At 40.6% G+C, this 25,941-nt stretch overlaps 1 protein-coding gene across 5 annotated transcripts in view; it reads right to left on the bottom strand.

Annotated features, from left to right (window-relative positions):
- LOC139758841 (uncharacterized) overlaps nt 1–25,941 on the bottom strand; it is a 557,798-nt gene that overhangs the window by 200,940 nt on the left and 330,917 nt on the right. For all 5 annotated transcript variants that reach the window (XM_071680695.1, XM_071680691.1, XM_071680693.1 and 2 more), the window contains one exon: nt 1,570–1,773. In XM_071680695.1, coding sequence (XP_071536796.1) covers nt 1,570–1,773 — 204 coding nt within the window. The remainder of the gene's footprint in view (nt 1–1,569; nt 1,774–25,941) is intronic.

Below are 25,941 nucleotides of genomic sequence, written 5' to 3'. Positions count from 1 at the left end.
ACGGCAACAATTCTCCTCGGCTAAGATGAGGTAATCCTTCCCACTTGCCGAGTTAAGCAATCCTTCTCGCATCAGGAGCAAGATTACTGTACCCAACTGAGAACTTGTGCAATCTCCTCTACTGAAAAGTTATGTATCATATGTTGCCAACGTTTCTCTTACTTCTCTCTCATCGTGAGAGAGAGAGAGAGAGAGAGAGAGAGAGAGAGAGAGAGAGAGAGAGAGAGAGAGAGAGAGAGAGAGAGAGAGCGCAGAGGATATACAGAGGTGAAGGTAAGGTTGAGGAAGAATTACAGGCACTTCAAGAGGGTGTTAATACATAAGGGGTGTGAAAGACCCGACTCATGGCCACGGCGAAGGGCAAGACGTGTGGGTGCTGCAGTGGGAAGTATTCCGATGAGGATTTTGTAAGAGCGTAGAGACACCCGACACCAATGATGAGGAGGCACAAAAAGGCACTGATAAGGTCAGCACCCTCCCCTCTCCAACGGCGGACGATCCAGCCAGCCTTCGTAAGCTCAGCCAACGGTATCCGAGTGAGGTTAGCAAGCTCCCAGTGACGCCTGGCTCCACTCACCCGTGTCACGTCTGGTCACGCCGGGTCGGCAGACGGGCCAGGAGGTAGCCAGCTCACCATCAAACGATTACCACCAACCATTAACATCTCCTCGGTTGGCATTTAAGTCGGACTGGGATTATTTCTTCAAGGAAATGTGTGAGAGTAACCATCGCTTTCCTCTTGGTTTAAGATATCAGTTAGAAAACTTATCATTCTAATTTCTTCAGTTGAAAAGGAAAACCAAAGACGTGTAAACAAGTACCTAAACCCCAGGAACTCGTTTATCAGCCAGAACTGTCTTCACTCAGAGACGATATTACATACACAAGGCCGTGTAAAAGAAAGTAAAAAAAAAAAGAAAAAAAACTAAGTAGACGATATTACATACACAAGGCCGTGTAAAAGAAAGTAAAAAAAAAAAAAAAAAAACTAAGTAGACGATATTACATACACAAGGCCGTGTAAAGAAAGTAAAAAAAAAAAAAAAACTAAGTAAATTCCTCTACAATTATAGCCCAAGTTCTGAATAAAGGAGCGGCGTGTCACTAGTGAGAAGCTCAGCTGAATGAGGCCTGGAACACCACAAGCACATCACCAGGAACCTTCAGGTTCTTTAGTCTAAATATATTCTTTGCTGGGTATGTCTTCGAGAGCCTGGATCCACGTAGAGCATCAATATCCCATTCCATTTCCCGCCTCCTGCAGAGCAACAGCAGTAGTAGCACGACAGTCTCCATCAGCGAAAGCTTTTCTGTATCAGTGCGACTTCGACAACAAGGCTATTAATTTGAATATTAGATGTGAATAGCAGAAGTGTGTTTGTAACATGAAGTGCCAGGAATGTAGGGTATTTCATGTGACAATGCCATGGTGAAGTACCTGTGGTAAACCGTGGCCATGTAACATACCCTGCTGAAGTGTTGGCGCGGCACGAACGCCTCTGCACCTGCCTGCCGTTAACCTTGGCGATGTACCACACTCTAACATGGGGTTAGTGGGGCATAACTTACCTCGGGCAGGGCTGCGTGGGGAGGGCGGAGGGTTCTCATCACTGACGGAAGAAGAGTAGGAGGATCGCTGGTCGCCGGCGCTGTAGACGCCCGAGCTGAAGGAAGAGCCGGAGTGGCGGTGCGTGACGCCCGTAGAATCCGGCACAGTGGGCGGCGACACCTTCACCGCCGCCGTCGGCTTCCCTCGCCCACTCATACCGCCCACTGCAAAACAAGACAGACAAAACGATCAGGTAATGAAGGAGAGTCAGATTAAAACTCAAAGGGTACACAATGAACACATAAAAGAGTTATGTGTCATATACTTACCATTCATCCTTCAATAACAACATTTGTGACATCACTGACCGTGCCTCATCCGCATTATTAACTTAGGCAACGTATGCTCGTAGATCTATACTCAACCGTAAAAATTTTCCTTCTTCGACGTTGTCTACCATTCTTAAGTCTAAAATTTCAGCTTTACTACAATAAAACATACCTAGAACTTAAGTAAGTCTTACCTTTATGGCATTATTAAACATGTGTACAGCCAACTGTCCAACATCCATGAGCATAGAGTTGTGCTCATATTCCGTACAACGCAAATTTCTAATGTCAAGCACAATATGGTCATAAGCATACACGACAATGTTCTCTCTATAATGCAAATATGAATCTCTTACTCACTGTGCTTCAACTGTGCACGATAAGACACTGGTCTAAAAGAGAGACATCAATCAATTTCGGATAAGTGACTCAGTTCAAGGCAAAGATCTTAATATATTTGTCTTTTATCAGTACTTACCACCGAAGACACAGCCTAGCGTTAGAGGAGGTGCAGCATAACGATAAATACTCAAGTTATACTGTTACCATAAAATAAGATGAAGCTAAAAAAAAAATAGGTAGTTAAGCCCTGCATCATTTCTTCAACAGATCATCTGCGACTCAGAGAAAGTTCCAAAGGACTGAAAGTTTGCCAGAGTAACACAGGTATTGAAAAGGATATAAAAAGTAGCTTCCCGGGAACCAGTAGACAATTCATTTGAAGTCCGTCGTTGGAAAACTAATGGAAACCATCAATCCAGATACAACTGTAAATCATTCATAGGATCACCATTCAAGCGCTTCACAGGACTGTTATCGACAAAACTATATATATATATTATTTATTGTACTTTGTCGCTGTCTCCCGCACTTGCGAGGTAGCGCAAGGAAACAGACGAAAGAATGGCCCAACCCACCCACATACACACGTACATACATACACGTCCACACACGCACATATACATACCTATAAATCTCAACGTATACATATATACATACACACACACACATATACATATATACATATGTACATAACTCATACTGTCTGCCCTTATTCATTCCCATCGCCACCCCGCCACACATGAAATAAAGACCCCCTCCCCCCTCATGTGTGCGAGGTAGCGCTAGGAAAAGACAGCAAAGGCCACATTCGTTCACACCCAGTCTCTAGCTGTCATGTATAATGCACCGAAACCACAGCTACCTTTCCACATCCAGGCCCCACAGAACTTTCCATGGTTTACCCCAGACGCTTCACATGCCCTGGTTCAATCCATTGACAGCACGTCGACCCCGGTATACCACATCGTTCCAATTCATTCTATTCCTTGCACGCCTTTCACCCTCCTGCATGTTCAGGCCCCAATCACTCAAAATCTTTTTCAGTCCATCTTTCCACCTCCAATTTGGTCTCCCACTTCTCCTCGTTCCCTCCACGTCTGACACATATATCCTTTTTGTCAATCTTTCCTCACTCATTCTCTCCATGTGACCAAACCATTTCAAAACACCCTCTTCTGCTCTCTCAACTACACTCTTTTTATTACCACACACCTCTCTTACCCTTACATGACTTACTCGATCAAACCACCTCACACCACATATTGTCCTCAAACATCTCATTTCCAACACATCCATCCTCCTCCGCACAACTCTCTATAGCCCACGCCTCGCAACCAAATAACATTGTTGGAACCACTTTTCCTTCAAACGTACCATTTTTGCTTTCCAAGATAACGTTCTCGACTTCCACACATTTTTCAACGCTCCCAGAGCTTTCACCCCCTCCCCCACCCTATGACTCACTTCCGCTTCCATGGTTCCATCCGCTGCCAAATCCACTCCCAGGTATCTAAAACATTTCACTTCCTACAGTTTTTCTCCATTCAAACTTACCTCCCAATTGACTTGTCCATCAACCCTACTGTACCTAATAACCTTGCTCTTATTGACATTCACTCTAAGCTTTCTTCTTTCAAACACTTTACCAGACTCAGTCACCAGCTTCTGCAGTTTCTCACACGAATCAGCCACCAGTGCTGCATCATCAGCGAACAACAACTGACTCACTTTCCAAGCTCTCTCATCCGCAACAGACTGCATACTTGCCCCTCTCTCCAAAACTCTTGCATTCACCTCCCCAACAACTCCATCCATAAACAAATTAAACAACCATGGAGACATCACGCACTCCTGTCGCAAACCAACATTCACTGAGAACCAATCACTTTCCTCTCTTCCTACTCGTACACATGCCTTATATCCTCGATAAAAACTTTTCACTGCTTCTAACAACTTGCCTCCCTCACCATCTCTATCAACTCTATCATATGCCTTCTCCAGATCCATAAATGCTACATACAAATCCATTTGTTTTTCTAATTATTTCTCACATGCATTTTTCAAATCAAACACCTGATCCACACATCCTCTACCACTTCTGAAACCACAATGCTCTTCCCCAATCTGATGCTCTGTACATGCCTTCACCCTCTCAATCAATATCCTCCCATATAATTTACCAGGAATACTCAACAAACTTATACCTCTGTAATTCGAGCACTCACTTTTATCCCCTTTGCCTTTGTACAATGGCGCTATGCAAGCATTCCGCCAATCCTCAGCACCTCACCATGAGTCATACATACATTAAATAACCTTACCAACCAGTCAACAATACAGTCACCCCTTTTTTTTTTAATAAATTCCACTGCAATACAATCCAATATATATATATATATATATATATATATATATATATATATATATATATATATATATATTCTTTTTTTTTTATACTATACGCCATTTCCCGCGTTAGCAAGGTAGCGTTAAGAACAGAGGACTGGACCTTTGAGGGAACATCCTCACCTGGCCCCCTTCTCTGTTCCTTCTTTTGGAAAATTAAAAAAAAAAAAACTGAGAGGGGAGGATTTCCAGTCCCCCGCTCCCTCCACTTTTAGTCGCCTTCTACGACACGCAGGAAATACGTGGGAAGTATTCTTTCTCCCCTATCCCCAGGGAATATATATATATATATATATATATATATATATATATATATATATATATATATATATATATATACATATATATATATATATATATATATATATATATATATATATATATATATATATATATATATATATATATATATAGCCGTCCCGTCTTAACTAACACTGAAAAAAAAAAAATCTGCTGTGACAATTGTTGTTTCATGTAAATTCTTGGTGCGTGCGTAGTGAAATCTCTGGGGTGGACTCAGGCTGCTGGATTGGGTCGTTTTTCGATCCAAACATGACGATGAAAGTTGTCCCTATTTCTTCTAAGTTTTCATTCTAGGTTTCGAGAGGTCTTCTGCCCATGATCAGAGCGTTGGGTACAACATAGGTTATTCTGTAACTGTATAACCATGATCGGGGCTGTTGCTGCCTTCCGGTGCAGCATCATTACAAACAAAAAAGATCAAGTGTTGCTACACACAACAGAGCTGGGTTGATGAGAAGGCGAGTTCAAGCCACCAGAGGCGTTTGGCAGGTCGTACACACTTGAATTGCTTGGAAGGAGAGCAAATGACCAAGAGGAATACAAGAGAAAGCTGCTGGAGGGTCAAGAGAAAGGTAGGTCATGTGAAGAACATGGGAAACGGGGTGAAAGAGACACTGCGGTACACGCAACACGCATGGCACGAAAGGCGCACCAATGCACGATACCCAAGCTACCAGGATTTGTAATATCTCAGACATGAGACTGTTATGACTCATGACAAGGTTGGACAAGGGATAACCCAGACACGAGCTTAGAAACGGCGCGTTACAGGGGGTAACCCAAATTTGGTAATGACGCATGACAAGGGGTAAACCAGCCAAGAGCTTGGTGACGACGCATGACAACTGTAACTCCAGCAGGAACATGGTAAAGGACACACGACATGTGGTAACTCCCACAAGAGACATGAGCGTGGTGGTGAGACATGAAAGGCAGGTACTGTGCGACAGGGGCCGAAGCAGGGTGGGAGGGTAAGTGGCAGTAGGGTGAAGACCTAGAGCCAGATAGGAAGAGCAGGCAGGAGAGAGAGTTGCCAGTGAGGGATCAAAGGTCGACCCGGCTCCTTCACCATACGGAGAAGATGTGAAGTACGTGCCCTGCAGACGGTCACCAGGTGCAGGAGCATCGTAAACACCATGGCATAGTGCAGCAGACGCACTGGTCTTCGCCCAAAGCCAACAGGAGGAAGCAACCGAACGGGGGCACCCATTCAGGGTGACGCGATGCCTCGCTGCGTTACCACGGAGCAAACAAGAGAAGTACATGAGGTTACACTCAGTACATAGAGGCAGTGCACACACACACACACACGTGAAGACGGGATGTACAAACTGGGTCAGTGCACAGAGTCATCCCGGCTGCTATTGGCGCTCCGCATCCTGGTAGAAAGAACCGAACTGTACACACGGGCTGCTACTGGCGCTGTACCAGCTAGAAGAAATAACCTGAGATAAACATACACAATAAAAATATACTGCAACAACCTTGGCCATTATACACGACGGAGGGCCGTGTTGCTGGTTGGTGGGCCGTGTTGCTGGCTGGTTGGTCGTGCTGCTGGCTGGTGGGTCGTGTTGCTGGTTGGTGGGCCGTGTTGCTGGCTGGTGGGCCGTGTTGCTGGCTGGTGGGCCGTGTTGCTGGTTGGTAGGCCGTGTTGCTGGCTGGTGGGCCGTGTTGCCGGTTGGTAGGCCGTGTTGCTGGTTGGTAGGCCGTGTTGCTGGCTGGTTGGTCGTGCTGCTGGCTGGTGGGCCGTGTTGCTGGCTGGTGGGCCGTGTTGTTGGTTGGTAGGCCGTGTTGCTGGCTGGTTGGTCGTGCTGCTGGCTGGTTGGTCGTGCTGCTGGCTGGTGGGCCGTGTTGCTGGTTGGTGGGCCGTGTTGCTGGTTGGCGGGCAGTGTTGCTTGTATTGGGGCCCGTGTTACTGCCTTGGTGGACCGTGTACTGGCATGGTGGATCGTGCTGTTGGCTGGTGGGCCGTGTTGCTGGCTGGTTAGTCGTGCTGCTGGCTGGTGGGCCGTGTTGCTGGCTGGTGGGTCGTGTTGTTGGTTGGTGGGCCGTGTTGCTGGCTGGTTGGTCGTGTTGCTGGCTGGTGGGCCGTGTTGCTGGTTGGTGGGCCGTGTTGCTGGTTGGTGGGCCGCGTTGCTTTTATTATGGGCCGTGTTACTGCCTTGTTGGATCGTGCTGCATGCCGATGGGCCGTGCTGCAAGCTAACGACCCGTGATGCAGGGTGGTGGGCTGTGCTGGAAGATGGAGGGCCGCGGTGCAGGCTGGTGGGCTGGCACAAGGAAACTGTAAACATGATAACACAACGCCTCGTCCTCTTGTGACCACGTCCGGTAAACATAATAATAAAACTCGCGATTTTTACGTCTACCTTGATAACCTGTGAGAGTCAACAACTCTGGTGCTTAAAACAACTAGGCTAAAAATATTGGCCTTTTTTTTTTCATGTAGACGTTGAACACTTGTTACTACAGACCACCAAGTTCAGACACCCTCCCTCCCGCACCGTTTGTTTGGCTGTGGTCAACCGATCTGCTTGTTGTACATCTTGACCAATAACGTTCCCTCACACGCATCCTTCTCCTCCTCCTAACACACACACATGTCAAGCTCACAAATTCCTTACATCTCTCAAATACGTCTTTATCTCGCTATCATATTATCATAATTAGTCTATTACATTTCACTTCCTATCATATTACCATAATTTTTATATTCTTATAGGCTAGCTGAGACGGAACTGGGAACCGAATGCTCTAATCAAGGCCATCCCATTAATGCTACATTATATATATATATATATATATATATATATATATATATATATATATATTTTTTTTTTTTTCAAACTATTCGCCATTTCCCGCGTTAGCGAGGTAGCGTTAAGAACAGAGAACTGGGCCACTGAGGGAATATCCTCACCTGGCCCCCTTCTCTGTCCCTTCTTTTGGAAAATTAAAAAAAACTGAGAGGGGAGGATTTCCAGCCACCCGCTCCCTTCCCTTTTAGTCGCCTTCTACGACACGCAGGGAATACGCGGGAAGTATTCTTTCTCCCCTATCCCCAGGGATAATATATATATATATATATATATATATATATATATATATATATATATATATATATATATATATATATATATATATATATATTTTATCGACCGATGCCCAACCACTACCACACAGTCTTATCACACAAGGGTCATGACACCCTCACCGAACGAGGCCTGGCCTGGCAGTCAAGAACCAGTGACATTTCACAGCGCGCGGCCGAGACTTCCTCACCCCCTGGTGTCGCTGTTATACATAGGATCTAGACGTACACACTATTGCTGAAATGGGTGTGACCGATTCCAACAGCCTGGTAGAAAATATCTATCTATCTATATATCTATTTACCTATCTACCTATATCTCTGACGCCCGTTCCCTTTGGGAATTCCCTCAAGGGCGCGGCCGTGGCAGAAGTCTCCATAACTGATGAAATCCAGTGCCTCACCCTTAACAGTCCACTGAGGACAACTCTATAGCAGTGTTTTCAGAGGCTTCTACCTAATGTTCTTACTGACTACTTCTAACTAATATACCGTCCTAAAATTTCCCCAAAAATCGGGCGCGGTGCCGTACAGAGCAGAAGCCACAGTTCGGGCCACATCCCAGCCTCTCGCTACACTGGACGATCAGGTTCCTACCGCCGCTGTCGCCAAGGGGACCGCAATGTCCCATTTACACAGCAACGCCTCTACTGTCACAGTCGCTACCACTGCTCTGTGTCAGGCCTGGAAGGTCTACAATGATCTCTACTACAAATGTCTCGCTTTCCTCATCCTTCAGTCACAAATAACAATCTTTTATTCGTAAACTGTTTTCTCTTTACTTTTGTCTTACGAATGTTTTGACATCAGGTTTCGTTGTGTATCGCTCTTCTGTTATATTCCCCTTAGCTACTGATTCTTTACAGTGTTATATTTCCTACAGTAATACTACTTTCTTTTACATGATCGCAGTTTCCCGCGTTAGTGAGGCGGCACCAGGAAAAGACGAAGAAAGGTCTCATTCGCCCACACCATTCTCTAGCTGTCATGTGCAAAGCACCGAAACCACAGTTCCCTATCCGCAACCAGTCCCCACAGATCTTTCCATGGTTTCCATCGGCCGTTTCACATGCCGTAGTTCAGTCCACTGAGAGGACGTGGACCCCTGTATACATCACTCCAATTCACAATGTCCTGGCAACCCTTTCACCTCTGCTATAACGCTTGTGAATAAACGTGCCATTATCTTTATTGCAAACTTCCATATTTCTTTTTATGTTATCTGGGACGGCATGGGCAATTGAATGCCCCTGTGAAAGCCATTTCATTAGAAAAATGCATACGTAGCCTAAACAAGGTACCCATTCTATCAACAAGCCCCTAAGGGAAGATGAACAGCTGGATTGTCTGTGGACAGACTGCCGCAACAGGGATTCGAACCAGGTGTTCGACCCCGAGCTACGCCACGGAGTCCATGTTTGGTCTTACCTTCTCTTGCCTGCGTGTCTACGACGCCCTCGTCCATCACCTGTTCATCACCTTCCTTCTCAAAGTCTTCATCATCCCCCCAACCTGCAGCTGCTCTCATGGCAACGCACTTCTCCTTATCTCCTGCTTCCGACATTACCCGAGTCTGTCGTCCAGAATCATCATCCTCCCAAACGCCCCGTTATCTCCCGAGGAACATCATATCTTTAACTATCCATAACCCTCATTATCATCATCCATATCTCCGTCAATATTTTCCTCTTCTCTCAACTTTCAGTCACAATCATCATCGTCTCTTGTTTTCCCCCTCTCCATGTGCCTTAGTTATCTCCTTCCACTCCTCCTCTGTGCTGCCAACCCGCCTCCAAGTCCTGCAGCACTCCCTCATCTTCCTTCCCTCCTCCTCCCGACGCCTCGAGTTAAGTGGGTGAGGACAGCAGACCCAGCAGCGTTCACACACACCCCTCCAGGCTATGTGGGGCGGTTGGGGCAGCCGCTCCAAAACACCCTGACACAGAGGGCAAGTCCGCCTGGATGTGGGGCTGGCAGATGATGATGTAAGTCTGTCTGGCACAGAGGGGACGGTGCCTGGTTCACGCTGGAGTGGGGAGTGTATAAGTGTAATTGGTGTTGTAGTGGTGGAGTGCTGCTAGCGTGCACGGAGGGATGGTCAGCAATGGTCCTGTGAGGATGACACTCAGAAGCAGAGTGGCTGTAGATGCCACTGGGGACTTTGCCAGGCCGGCTATTCTGGAGTTCAGCGAAGGAAGGGGTCATGTGATATTGGTGTACTTGAGCGTTCAAAGGCGGTGTGTGTGGGGGGGGAGGGGGTGTTAGTGTGAATGGCGCTTAGCGCGGTGGGTGGGGAGGGAAGGGGACTGGCGTTGAGGTAATGGGCTGAGGGGTGAAGCCAGCGTTGAGGGGTGGTGAGGCTGGCGTCGAATGGGATCGAGTGGTGTGGCTGAAGGAATGAGGCGGGTGGTGTAAGTGTACCTCACAGTACGAGGATCCTGCAAGTGATGACGATACTAGAGGGTGCTGCAAGGCAACTTGTGAGTTTTAAGCAGTTTAACGGACGACGGTACACTAGCATCATCAGGGGCACAGGCCAGAGCTGCTGGGATCAGCTGATGACAGGACTCACAACCGAAACAAAACATAAATAGAAACCTGAAAGACGTGTCCAGCTTTCTTATGTCAAAGGTTCCAGTCATGAACAAAAGTCCTCACCAAGGAGTGATAAAAAAGAGGCAAAGAAAGAGAAAGTGAGAATTTTTGAAGACTTAGAAGGTCTGCTTAAATAGCAGAAGGGCACGTCGAGGTTGCCTGGGGAAACGTGAGAAGGTAAAGAGTTCCAAAGCTTCACGGTGCAGGTAAAGAAACGAACAACGCGACGACGGCTCACCAACGTCTACTGCACATCATGTCATCTACTCTAACATAACCTCATTAACAGAATTTCAAGAACATGACAATTAAATTTCTAAATGTTAAAACTTGCTTTCTAGCCACAATAGGCCAGTAGTCCACAGGAGGTCCGTTATAGCTTTTAAAAATTTGGTAACTGTGGCCCCTTCACGGAGGTGAGGGTGAGACAATTATGTGTCGAAAATGTGTCAGGTTTCAGACAGCGGAGGCACGTGCGAATAAAACGAGCACGTACGTACGTGCGGGCATGTACTTGAAAGAAACCTGAAGGTAATAAACTTTGGCCTCTAACGGGTGAAATAATCGTTCGAAATCCATTAAGTGTTTCTCCTGCCTTCTTATTATGGTAAACTTCCACGAGGAGGAATGCATACGCCCAACACAAGCCCCTGAGTGTTTTGGATGCCGAACATCACTTAGTATATATACTGTACCACGGTTTCGATCTTCTACTCACACAGCTAGGTCTGGGACCTTACTTTAAGATGGTTTTGGGGGACTTCTACCCCCACTGCTGAGACCTAACCTTACGTATACTTTGCGATGGTTTCTGAGGTCTTTTATCACGAAAAGTCGGTCTCTGAACAAGCTGCAGTCCTAGGATGCTCCTATGCTCGGTCCGGTTGTTGAGGGCCCCGGCCCGTAGGTCTACATGAAGACCACACCTACGCTGATCTGGTACACTCTGAAGCTATGAGAATTACCTATATGGCCGTCCCAAAATAAAGATTATCAAATAAGAAGGAATTTGACCTTCCTATTATCAATACCAGTATAACTGAAATCAGTCTTCTTATGTAGAGTTGGAGGCTCTGACAATCACATCTCAGTTCATTCACAAAAGCCTTTCAGACTTTCCTCTCCAAAAGGAATCATCCTTCTAAATCAAAGGTTCTTAAACTGTGGTTCACAGAAGGATAGCTAAATTATAGATAAATAATAAACAGATTTTACCTGGTAAGGGCTTGGGAGATTATTTGTTCTTGATTGTGATTTCAGACCCGATACGATATTAGATACATGCCGAAGGTGGCCCTAAGACACAGCGGGTGTCACTTTGTGGTCCATATACATAAAAAGGTTAAGAACTCCTGATCTAAATGGAATAATGGGCTCGGGATGTTTGGTATTCACGAACTTGACCATATAAGACAGCAGCTGCACTATCTGGCCCAACGAGACATTATAACCTACGCTACCTCTGTTCACCCCTGCTCTAAAGCCTCTACTTGTATTAGAAAATGAGTCGAGGATAAGGGTCAAACATGGCATCCTTAACTATGCCAGATATCATCAGAAACTGCATGGGATGCACTGCAGAGAAGTTTACGAGTGAACTGGACAAGTCCCTACAAAGTGTACCAGACCGGCCAGGTTTTGGAAGATCTGTGCGCCTGCAGGCTGTGGCTTCCGACAACTAAGTCGTCCAACGACCCAACCCAACAGCCTTGGCCCAGCCCGGGCTAGGATGATGATGATGATGATGATGATGATGATGATGATGATGATGATTACCCCCAAAGACTTCATCGGATATACTCATATCGAAGGCATCAAAACTGAGCATAATCTCTAACAAATCATTGGGAAAGATGGATCTTTACAACGAACCAATGGAGCTGCCAGCAGTGTTGGTGTTGTAACACACTGATGGTTCTCATCAAAGAGCCACTGCCAATAACTGGGCATCCATCCTCCAACACCAACTGTTTGCTATTCTTACTGCCCTGACATTTGCTGATGTCCTCCAAAACAGACAGTCTGACTGTAAGCGACTCAATGATGTTATCAACTCCCCCTCTCAACTTGACTGCAAAAAGCTTGTGTATGAAGCAACAAACAGTTGTGACAAAATCATACAACGTATAGTTAGAAAGCCCCTCTTCTCTGAATTTCCTCTAAATATTGGGTTCAGAATATAAAAAAAAAAAAAGTATACAAAAAAGCTAACATTCAAGCCTCAAGGGAGGAAGTTGACTAGAACTTGGTCCAAAGCCTAAAACAACAACCATCCATTCACGAGCCGCCCAGGGTCGAGCGTATAGATTCGAATCCTGGTTGAGGCAGTCGGTCCATAATCAATCCAGCTGTTCATCCACCCTTAAGGGCTGCTCGATAAAATGGGTACCTGGCTAAGGTTAGGGTACACTTATACATATAGGGCCTCAGTTGCCCGTGCCGTCTCAGCTAACATAAAAAAAAAGGACCAGAAGACAGCTCCTTCATGTTTTAGTAACTCAGACTAAACCCGGGAGTTCGCTCCTCCTGCTGACGCTGAACAAGACACACACAAAAGAAAAAAGTCAGTCGAATTAACCTCACCCTGTAACAATATGCACTTAAAATGTTGAAAATTCAGTGAGTTCAGAGGCAATTCCTACCTAACATTATGAGATATGTGCAACCATTTCACCCGCAACAATGTTTACTCTACCCCAGGTACCTGAGAATATTATTATTATTATTATTATTATTATTATTATTATTATTATTATTATTATTATTATTATTATTATTATTATTATTATTATTATTATTATTATTATTATTATTATTATTATTATTATTATTATTATTATTATTATTATTATTATTATTATTATTATTATTATTATTATTATTATTATTATTATTATTATTATTATTATTATTATTATTATTATTATTATTATTATTATTATTATTATTATTATTATTATTATTATTATTATTATTATTATTATTATTATTATTATTATTATTATTATTATTATTATTATTATTATTATTATTATTATTATTATTATTATTATTATTATTATTATTATTATTATTATTATTATTATTATTATTATTATTATTATTATTATTATTATTATTATTATTATTATTATTATTATTATTATTATTATTATTATTATTATTATTATTATTATTATTATTATTATTATTATTATTATTATTATTATTATTATTATTATTATTATTATTATTATTATTATTATTATTATTATTATTATTATTATTATTATTATTATTATTATTATTATTATTATTATTATTATTATTATTATTATTATTATTATTATTATTATTATTATTATTATTATTATTATTATTATTATTATTATTATTATTATTATTATTATTATTATTATTATTATTATTATTATTATTATTATTATTATTATTATTATTATTATTATTATTATTATTATTATTATTATTATTATTATTATTATTATTATTATTATTATTATTATTATTATTATTATTATTATTATTATTATTATTATTATTATTATTATTATTATTATTATTATTATTATTATTATTATTATTATTATTATTATTATTATTATTATTATTATTATTATTATTATTATTATTATTATTATTATTATTATTATTATTATTATTATTATTATTATTATTATTATTATTATTATTATTATTATTATTATTATTATTATTATTATTATTATTATTATTATTATTATTATTATTATTATTATTATTATTATTATTATTATTATTATTATTATTATTATTATTATTATTATTATTATTATTATTATTATTATTATTATTATTATTATTATTATTATTATTATTATTATTATTATTATTATTATTATTATTATTATTATTATTATTATTATTATTATTATTATTATTATTATTATTATTATTATTATTATTATTATTATTATTATTATTATTATTATTATTATTATTATTATTATTATTATTATTATTATTATTATTATTATTATTATTATTATTATTATTATTATTATTATTATTATTATTATTATTATTATTATTATTATTATTATTATTATTATTATTATTATTATTATTATTATTATTATTATTATTATTATTATTATTATTATTATTATTATTATTATTATTATTATTATTATTATTATTATTATTATTATTATTATTATTATTATTATTATTATTATTATTATTATTATTATTATTATTATTATTATTATTATTATTATTATTATTATTATTATTATTATTATTATTATTATTATTATTATTATTATTATTATTATTATTATTATTATTATTATTATTATTATTATTATTATTATTATTATTATTATTATTATTATTATTATTATTATTATTATTATTATTATTATTATTATTATTATTATTATTATTATTATTATTATTATTATTATTATTATTATTATTATTATTATTATTATTATTATTATTATTATTATTATTATTATTATTATTATTATTATTATTATTATTATTATTATTATTATTATTATTATTATTATTATTATTATTATTATTATTATTATTATTATTATTATTATTATTATTATTATTATTATTATTATTATTATTATTATTATTATTATTATTATTATTATTATTATTATTATTATTATTATTATTATTATTATTATTATTATTATTATTATTATTATTATTATTATTATTATTATTATTATTATTATTATTATTATTATTATTATTATTATTATTATTATTATTATTATTATTATTATTATTATTATTATTATTATTATTATTATTATTATTATTATTATTATTATTATTATTATTATTATTATTATTATTATTATTATTATTATTATTATTATTATTATTATTATTATTATTATTATTATTATTATTATTATTATTATTATTATTATTATTATTATTATTATTATTATTATTATTATTATTATTATTATTATTATTATTATTATTATTATTATTATCATTATTATTACTATCATTATTATTATTATTATTATCATTATTATCATTATCATAATTATCAATACTATCATCATCAATGGATTAATTACTTAGATGTACATAAAAGCAAAATATGCATAAAATATATACGAAGTAGACAGTGGGGCCACAGCAAGGCAGGGGAGGTTGTCCTACACAAGATCTTGACACAAACATTGGACGGCAGCAAGCCAGTGATTCCACAGACCACACCACTGTCACCTCAGAGGTCCATGTGTAGCGCAACATATGAAGAATTATAGCAAAGGAGAATGTGCACAGCACTGGCCTGTTAACTTGGTTATTATGGAAGTTTGAAGTGCGTAAATGAGACTTGGAGTTGCCTGGGGTAGTAGTCTTCCGGGGATCTTGTACAGCAGCAGCCCGGGCTGGGGCCCAGGTTGCTGGCTTGGGGTCGACTTAAACTGTTGGAAGGTTACTTGTAAACAATAATAATAATAATAATAATAATAATAATAATAATAATTATAATAATAATAACAATAAATAATGATAATCACAGATACATATAAAAAGTTAAAGCGTCTCTTACCGTAAAGACAGAGAAGAAAAGTAATAAAGAAAAAATCCAGCCACAGTTCACTCTCTGGCCAACCGCCAAGCAGTTCTTATCGCCATTAACGCGTATGACAACTTTAGCGAAAGTCCTGCGCCTGCCAAGTGTCGTGCGGCTTATGGGTCCGGCCGACGAGAACCCATCACTGGAGAATCAGGTTTACTGTACATAACAGACTGTGATGTCCATCCTCTTCACATACTGCACCATCAACAGCTTAGTCCAGCCCAGGCTGTTGGGGTAGAAGATCCCCCGAAGACTTCACCAGGTACCATCTTTTCCTTATACAATGTTTCTCGGTTCATTTCCAGAGGAATCGGCTTACACGGAATACTTCACAAGGAAAAAAAGTTTTATCAAGCTACAGGAGTAGAAAGACATACAGATTTATTCAAAGTGGAAAACCTGTAAACTCCAAACCCCATTTTTGCAGAGCTATGTTCTCTTGAACAAATCCTGAGATGTTTCTCTTTGTGTCAACTCCCGTTTTTATTCCCTCCTACGCTCGAGACTGGTCAAGTCTCATGCCTGGGCAGCTCGGCGTACCTCATCCCTAACTTTCTCGACCAAATCGGGAGGTTCCTATCATATTTTTCTCGGTCAACCGTCGGACAACATCGCCCGCTGCGCTGGGGAACCCTCCCTGCCAAGCGCCCCTCCAACGTTCGCGTTCTCGTGTGACGTTTACCTGTACTGCAAACTGAAAGCACCAGACTTTACATGGACTATACCTTCTGAGTCTTCTGGCAGCCCGAAATGTGTGTACAGAATAGATGTGAATGGGCACAGGTGCAATGATCTTATACCAACCTCAACAGTTTATTGGATCCATAGCTCTACAATAAACCCAAATGCGTTCATGTAAAACTCTCGACAGCAGGTAGCGAACGAGTGCAAATCAAAACATAATCACATAAAGATTTACAGCAAGGTGAATTATTTACAACTATAACAAATGGTGAGAATGGAACAAAGGTAAAAGTAGACATCCCTTAGCAAATGTGGAACATATTTTCACAATAGGAATAGAATAGACAATGTACTTGGTATTATATTATTAAGGCAAGTTACAGTATAGCAATAGCATAAAGACAATGTGATTGGTAAGAAATCACTGACAACTACACATGAGATCCATGATCGTGACGTATTCTCGAGCCGCCTGGGTCCAACCGCATAGGTCCGAATCCTGTTTGCGGCAGTCGGTTCATAGTCAACCCAGCTGTTCATCCTTCCCTAGGGTATGGTCGATATAATGGGTACCTGGCTCAGGCCATGATTAGGGCTTCAGTTGGCAGAGCCGTCTCAGCTAACATAAAGGAAGTGCAGTGACTTGGGTATACGAGGTAACTTTAATCTTGCAATGACAGAGTTGGAGGCGGTAGGTTTCCTTAATAATGGACACGAATGCTTCCTTATGCAGTCAGATACAAGAGCTACAAATGGGAACATTGTATCTGATCTACTTCTAAGTAACAACGACAAATTATCCAATGAGTAACACTGAAACAGGAGGAGGGGGTAGCGGAAATGTAGTGCCCATAAAGAAATCCAATTCGCTATAGAGTTGGGTGAGAAAAAAAAATTGCTCGAGTACCATACGAGGTGTTACCGTATTCCACCTGCTCCAGGGTACACAACGACTGAGAAAGAAAATCTACTTTGAGGGAGGAAAGTGTCCTTTATCATTGAGAAACAGTCTCGTCACAGAACCTTTCACTTTTGGAAGCAGCGCAGCCATCAGGAAGGGCCTGGGTAACAACCAGGACTCCTTACCAGCAATGGGTCCTGAGGTAATTATGAATGAGTACAGACAGCACCTCGAGAGATGAGGAGTTGAGGGCACGAAACAAGAGACGGAGACCTGCCCCTGGGTGGAAATTGGACACTTGGGGACGGATATGATAATTTCGTACCCATTCTCCATAAGGCTCACCAACTTAATGTTCCCTACAGACCATTAAGATCAGATACAAATGATCCCCGATGGAAGAATACAACACTCAAGTTTCTCATCGGCCAGAAAGATGGGTTACGTTGACTCAAAAAGAGGATGGGTTTAGTATAGTATTACAACCTAGGTTAGGAGGTTAACTGAAAAGACCAAGACACATTATGAAGGTAAGAAGTCCTCGGGGGGTTTTATAATCATCAGACAAAGGTCTGTGAGTAAGCCAGGTCTTAGGGAACATCCTCTGGATAACTCAAAGAGAAAGGAAAGGAATAGAGTAACAATAATTTCGTATTCTACTTAAAAAGACAGACAATCTTTCTGAGGCAGAGGATATCTACAGAGGAAGTGAAGAAAATAAGCAGCGTACAATGCATTTACAAAGATAAATCCTTAGAGAAAGAAGATCAATCAAAACCATACCAGTCCCCAGAAGCCCTGACGTAATACATGCAAGTCTTCCGAGAACATAGTGAGTGTTATGTGAGTAACACGTGTAACACAGACCACGAACGACCGGGTGTCTTCACCAGGATCGTGGAACCTCGCTTATGTATCGCCAGTGTTCGGAGAGGGCGATAGTTCACTTGCCTCCAATTACCGACCCATTAGTTTGCCGCCACAACTACAGCAGTGGAGAACCTACAAGATGTAATAATATCTAACTTAGTCTGCGGTCACACGGAGCAGTTTGGCCAAAGGGCGTTCGTGTTTAAGTAATTCACTGTCATTCTTCTCAGAAGGTTTCAGGCGGTGGATTATGACGCAGAACATATTATCCTCCCCTGTGACAGTGAGGCTTTCGATGAAGAACTTCATTAGACATTTGCAGAAGGAGCATGGAACTGGAGAACTGGGTCACGATATGCTTACTGGACAGAAAGTAGAATTAGTATTAACAGGATGAAGCCTGATCAAGGATTAGAAAGGATGAGAATAATACAACAGTTAAAAGCTTAAATGCCCACCGCTGAAACTATGTAACAATAATAAAACTTTCTCCAAGAGACCTTGGTATTACTAATTCGAGTAATTTCCCCACAATTGCATTGTCCCGATCCGTTCTAACCTTTCTAACCACCGTCCTGGTGTTATCGCTTCTACTCTAAGTCTTCGAATCTCTCTTCGTCTCTAATATCTTTAAAGCACCTTGAATATCAGTCTCTTAACTGACTCTCAGTATAATCTTTCACAAGGCAAGATCCCTTCAGCTGATATCCTTTGTGGGAGACTGGGAATACTGTGTAGCAGCCACTGATATATCGAAGGCTTTCGCCAGGGTGTGGCCACGGGATCTCTTCTCCTAGCTCCCATCTTCTGAGTCTTACCCTTTCCTAGCCGGGTGATCTTATCTCACCCGCCTCCCTGCCATCAGCTGTGCCCCTCAGGGTTCTGTTCTCTCATACGCTCCTTCTTCTACATTCAGTAGATATCCAAATGCACTTAAACGCATCAGACTGAACACAACAGGTCTCTACTTCTTTTTAAGCCAGTCCTCTTGTGCTCTAAGTCACTTGCGTCTCGCCAGAATTTCCTCTGTGATTTCAGGTTTGGAAAGAATTTTCCATTACTTTTTTATCCTCTTTCCAAAACCTCTCACAACTTCCCTATCTCCTTCGATGGCATTGCAATGCTAACATATCACAATAATCACACTTAGTATCACCGCAACGTCTTTCTATCATGAAAATCCGACATGACACAAGTAGCTACGTCTAGCTTCTAAGAAACTGCGCGTCCTGTTCAGATGACGAAAATTCTTCCCTTGTGATTAGTGGCTCAGATTATACAATGAATTGATTCGTCCTTGAGAGAACTAATGTTCTCACATCTGGGGGAAGTTGTAACTCTACACACGTACTTCAAAGAGTCCAAAGCAATTGTACTTACCAACTCGCCTAATGTGACCTTTGAACTTGGCCCACTTACCCTGTGCCACAGTGCTCGGCCTCTTTCCCTCCGGTATAAATCCGGTTTCTGCTCTACAGAACTGGCTGCCTGTGTGCCATGCCATTAGCAAGACCACGTGATACTCGGCAAACCACCTTATCTTATGATTACCATGTTGACGTGGGCAATTCTGGAGGAGAACGTTGTGATGTTTGCTTCTTTCCCTTCATCGCTATGCTCTGGAAGTTAATTTTACTTACTCATGTATTTCTTAACAGCACAGGCCTGCCCCTTTTCAGAATATCTATTTTCCACTTCCTCCAAAAAAAAATTTCGTTTTCTCTTTTCACATTGTCACCAACAAACCAAATAAAATAAAAAAAACTGAGTTCCGCAAGGGTCAGCCTTGGTCCTCTGTTAATCGTAATCGTAATCTACACTTAATGACCTAGGCTTGCGGATAAACAGCAGTTTACATAAATTTACCGACGACCCAAAGAAGGAACAAATAACCTACTCAGAAGATAAAACAGCTCCGAGACATATCATAAAAAAAATATGAGAATGGACGTAGAAGTAGCAAAAACACATGGATAAGGATGGGCATGGCTAACAGAATAAAGAAAAATAAACTCGACGAAGTCGAGACTTAGAAAATATGTAAGAAGTGACTAGTAGTAGAAGTAGCAGTAGTGGTAGTAGTAACGATTTACAGGCAAGACAAGAGTACATTACAATGCGTAATAAAGCAGGTGTAGAATTTATCTCAAGAAGTTTTAAGATTACACATGTCTGCAGGAGTCATCATTCACCCTTACCAACCAGCTATAATGGGAACTTCACGTGGATTATGCTGTATGGTTTCGTTCATCGTACAATAGGATAAATTCTCCTTCAAGTGTCCAAAGAAGAATGGCAAAACCAATGCCAGTCGACAGAAAATTGTATTATCAGGACTGATCACGAAAATTCATGAAAGGCGGAAGGTAAGGAGTCGCCATGAAGCGCACTGCACAAAGGGATGAAGAACACAAGTGAGCATAAGTACGGTGCTTTAAGTAAACAAGAGACACCTTGCACCAAACTGTTTCAAAGTAGGTAAATCTAAGTTAGAAACAGAGCTAGGACACTCCTCTTATGAAGTGAATTGTAGACAAGTGGAAGGAAGACGCTGCCAACTACCATCATGAGGTCAAAGACACTGTGAGGTTTCGAACATGGCTTGGATCTACACCATGAGCAATATCTGAAAGGTATAAGAGGAGCTACACTGAATGGGGTCAAAAAGTTTATGGCAAGTTCCCCTCACGCTTATGATACTACTCTTAAATGGCTGGCATGTGTCAACAACAATGTATGACGGATGCCAGCTCTCCTGCCATAAGCTGCTACAGTAATACCATTGACTCTTATATCTGGTGAGTGAGTTCCTGGTGAAGTCAACGAGGGTCTTCTACCCTATGGCCCGTGCTGGGCCCACGCTGTTAGAATGAGTCGTTAAGTCGACCAAACTGTTGAAAGCCGCAGCCTGCAGGCCCACATAGCCCATACAGCCTTTGTAAGTACTTGTTCATTGCACTCTTAAACTACTACGCATCCCATACGGTTTCTAATGCTACTGGGCCCCGGACGTTTGTGTTCCCTTTGTGCATATCGCACCAATGAATTTCAGAGGTAGTATTCTACAGAGTCTTCCATGCCTGTTGTGCCGGCAGGATGGCGATAAGAGTACTGCAAGTCACTGATACCTTATCATTATCACAAACAAGTAAATCGGTTTATCTATTCGTGAGATACGCCTGCCAAGTCCTCGTCAAGATAACTACATTCCCTAATTTATCTTCAAATAAGTTTAGTCAAACAACGGAAGTTCACTTACTGATTTAACGTCCTGAGCACGACACTATCACCATTAAGTTCGATCAAAGTCCAGCTGGGCATGACTTCGTGACTTCTGAACTCAGCCTTAAGGGTCAAGTCAAAGACCACGTTCTCATAAACAATAGTAGTAGCGTCGTGCGACGGAAATAAGGAACATGACATGAACCACGACACTGCACCATTACGTTCCTTCTTCACATACAATGTTCTCATATCTCGGTATCACTAGTCTCCGTGCACTTGAAATCACTTATTATAATGTCATGTATTGTCTTTCAGATTCACAACTAAGGCTTCGAAGTAAAGTCATGTATGAAAACAGAAACAAACAGAGAAGGAAGAAAAACATGTCTGTGTAACACAGAGACAGACGGACAGACATACACACAGACACAAACACACACACACGCATGTCAGCTGGTCATGGCCAGTTAAACATCAGCGTTAACCAACATTAATGAAGACGCCTCTCATTAACCATCCCTCCAACTCAATCCTTCTAAGCTTAAGTAACGTGATGAACGCGTTACTGGCCCCCATACCTCATTTTTCCTCACACTCCGCTCCTCCTTTCCTCGATAACTGAATCCAACAGCTGAAGAATAAATAAATATAATTCCCTTATCTACCCAACAAAACCTACTATCTCGCTTCACCCCGCTAACAATGGCCACCCCCGAAAGAAAGTTACAGGCTGATGAGATTGCACAACCCGGATTGACGTCCCGTTTCCCTCTGGCAGAGTTTTCAAACCCTGCAATACAGATGAACATGCACGCCACTGACCATTAAAATAATAATTAAATGTCCTGTTATGTATAATTACGGTGATGACTGCGACACTAATCTTAAATGTCTTAAGTTAAAAGGACATGTATTTGCTTGCTGAATCCCAGCATATTATCTTGCATGTTCAGAACTTACATTTCCCATCAGAAAAATCTCCTGTAACCATCGTATGTCCCATACTGTCCCCAAACCTCCCCTGCATCCTAGCTCTACCTCCTCCGCCCAAGCGCCCGAGCACATCCCCTCCACGGCACAGCAATGCAACCCCTCCAAGTTCCTCCAATCCGTCCCCCTCCAAAGAACTAAATTATTCTTGAAGCACCCAACCCAAACCATAATAAACACCCCATACCCACTCCTCCTAATCCATCACCTTGTATCAAACTCCTCTCCATCTCGTCTCATTCCCATAAACCATGACTACGAAGGAAAAAGACAAGCCTAGCGTCGCCCTAAGGGATTCCCAACCAACTAAAGAAAACACACTGACGCTTCCATCATGACTAAAGTCCGTAATTACATTATGAGTGAGTCATGTTGCACTGTCAGCGGCCATCCGGGTAACGACGGACATTTTACTGTCCGGCAGCAGCAACTGCCAACATCATCACATTCTTCCCATGGACAACAGCCCTTCCATCCACGCCACCGCAAGCGTCATTATACACCACCATGGAGGACGCAGTACGACTATGTGAAAGCACAAACACATAATCTCTCTCTCTTCTCTCTCTCTCTCTCTCTCTCTCTCTCTCTCTCTCTCTCTCTCTCTCTCTCTCTCTCTCTCTCTCCGAAAGCTAGCACAATGCCCTTGCTCTGCAACAGTAAGCCGGCAGCCCTCTCTGGTTGTAAGGCGTCCGCCAACCATATCCTGCAACTCCTAAGGCAAACAGTGCACAACGATTATATAAATTTTGCTTTATGAGATGCCGTGCTACAGGTGCGTTGAAGTTCCAAAGCTTCTTCGACAGGTGCAATATAGCAATAAGCTTACCCATTCCCCTTCCGTAAGGAAGATAAGCAGCAACAGGAACTTTCTAATCATTCAGGCGTCTTCAGAAATACATCCTTCCAACATAATTGCTTGTTAAAATCAGACACAGAAGAACGAGGAAAGGGAAGATTTTTACGAAGGCTCACTTCCTGGTGCTACCTCACAAAGATGAGAAAGATTACTGACCATGAGTCAGCATCGGCCTGCCCAGGGTCGGACCCGCATGGGTTCGAATGCTAGGCGTGGCAGTCAACCCATACACAACCCCCGGGATGGTCGATAAACGAGTACCTGGCTTAGGCTGTGGTGTGTTAGTGTGCACACAGAAACAGAAGTAAAGACATGGTACATATACACGGTTAAGAGGCAGCCAAGCGCACTGTACAAGGTTCGCGTTTTCGAGTTCGACTTTGTCTGTCTACTGACATACATGCGTGTATATATATATATATATATATATATATATATATATATATATATATATATATATATATATATATATATATATATAGCAGTAGGTCACAGTGATGTGCGTGACGTTGTATTTGCTGATAACCACGCAAGGAAAAATGAAAAAGATACGTGTGAAACTTATCGTGTTTCATCTTTGTTTGTGGTTATCAGCATATATATATATATATATATATATATATATATATATATATATATATATATATATATATATATATAAGAAGTGAAAAGTTTTTATCGAGGATGTAAGGCATGTGTAGGTGTAGGAAGAGAGGAAAGTGATTGATTCTCAGTGAATGTAGGTTTGCGGCAGGGGTGTGTGATGTCTCCATGGTTGTTTAATTTGTTTATGGATGGAGTTGTTAGGGAGGTGAATGCAAGAGTTTTGGAAAGAGGGGGAAGTATGCAGTCTGTTGTGGATGAGAGAGCTTGGGAAGTGAGTCAGTTGTTGTTCGCTGATGATACTGCGTTGGTGGCTGATTCATGTGAGAAACTGCAGAAGCTGGTGACTGAGTTTGGTAAAGTGTGTGAAAGAAGAACGTTGAGAGTAAATGTGAATAAGAGCAAGGTTATTATGGGTTGAGGGTCAAGTCAATTGGGAGGTAAGTTTGAATGGAGAAAAACTGAAGGAAGTGAAGTGTTTTAGATATCTGGGAGTGGATTTGGCAGCAGATGGAACCATGGAAGCAGAAGTGAATCATAGGGTGGGGGAGGGGGCGAAAATTCTGGAAGCCTTGAAGAATGTGTGGAAGTCGAGAACATCATCTCGGAAAGCAAAAATGGGTATGTTTGAAGGAATAGTGGTTCCAACAATGTCGTATGGTTGCGAGGTGTGGGCTATGGATAGAGTTGTGCGGAGGAGGGTGGATGTGCTGGAAATGAGATGTATGAGGACAATATGTGGTGTGAGGTGGTTTGATCGAGTAAGTAATAATAAGGTAAGAGAGATGTGTGGTTATAAAAAGAGTGTGGTTGAGAGAGCAGAAGAGAGTGTTTTGAAATGGTTTGGTCACATGGAGAGAATGAGTGAGGAAAGATTGACCAAGAGGATATATGTGTCAGAGGTGGAGGGAACGAGGAGAAGTGGGAGACCAAATTGGAGGTAGAAAGATGGAGTGAAAAAGATTTTGAGTGATCGGGGCCTGAACATGCAGGAGGGTGAAAGGCGTGCAAGGAACAGAGTAAATTGGAACGATGTGGTATACCGGGGTCGACGTGCTGTCAATGGATTGAACCAGGGCATGTGAAGCGTCTGGGGTAAACCATGGAAAGTTCTGTGGGGCCTGGATGTGGAAATGGAGCTGTGCTTTCAGTGCATTATTACATGACAGCTAGAGACTGAGTGTGAACGAATGTGGCCTTTGTTGTCTTTTCCTAGCGCTACCTGGCACACATGAGGGGGGAGGGGGTTGTTATTCCATGTGTGGGGAGGTGGCGGACGGAATGAATAAAGGCAGACAGTATGAATTATGTACATGTGTATATATGCATATGTCTGTGTGTGTATATATATGTATACATTGAGATGTATAGGTATGTATATTTGCGTAGGTGGACGTGTATGTATATACATGTGTATGTGGGTGGGTTGGGCCATTCTTTCGTCTGTTTCCATGCGCTACCTCGCTAACGCGGGAGAGAGCGACAAAGCAATATATATATATATATATATATATATATATATATATATATATATATATATATATATATATATATATAATTCCTTCTAATTCACGGGGAAATGA

Source organism: Panulirus ornatus, chromosome 31 (genome assembly GCF_036320965.1).
Source record: "Panulirus ornatus isolate Po-2019 chromosome 31, ASM3632096v1, whole genome shotgun sequence".
Classification (NCBI taxonomy): domain Eukaryota; kingdom Metazoa; phylum Arthropoda; class Malacostraca; order Decapoda; family Palinuridae; genus Panulirus; species Panulirus ornatus.
This window is presented reverse-complemented; position numbering and strand designations above follow the sequence as displayed.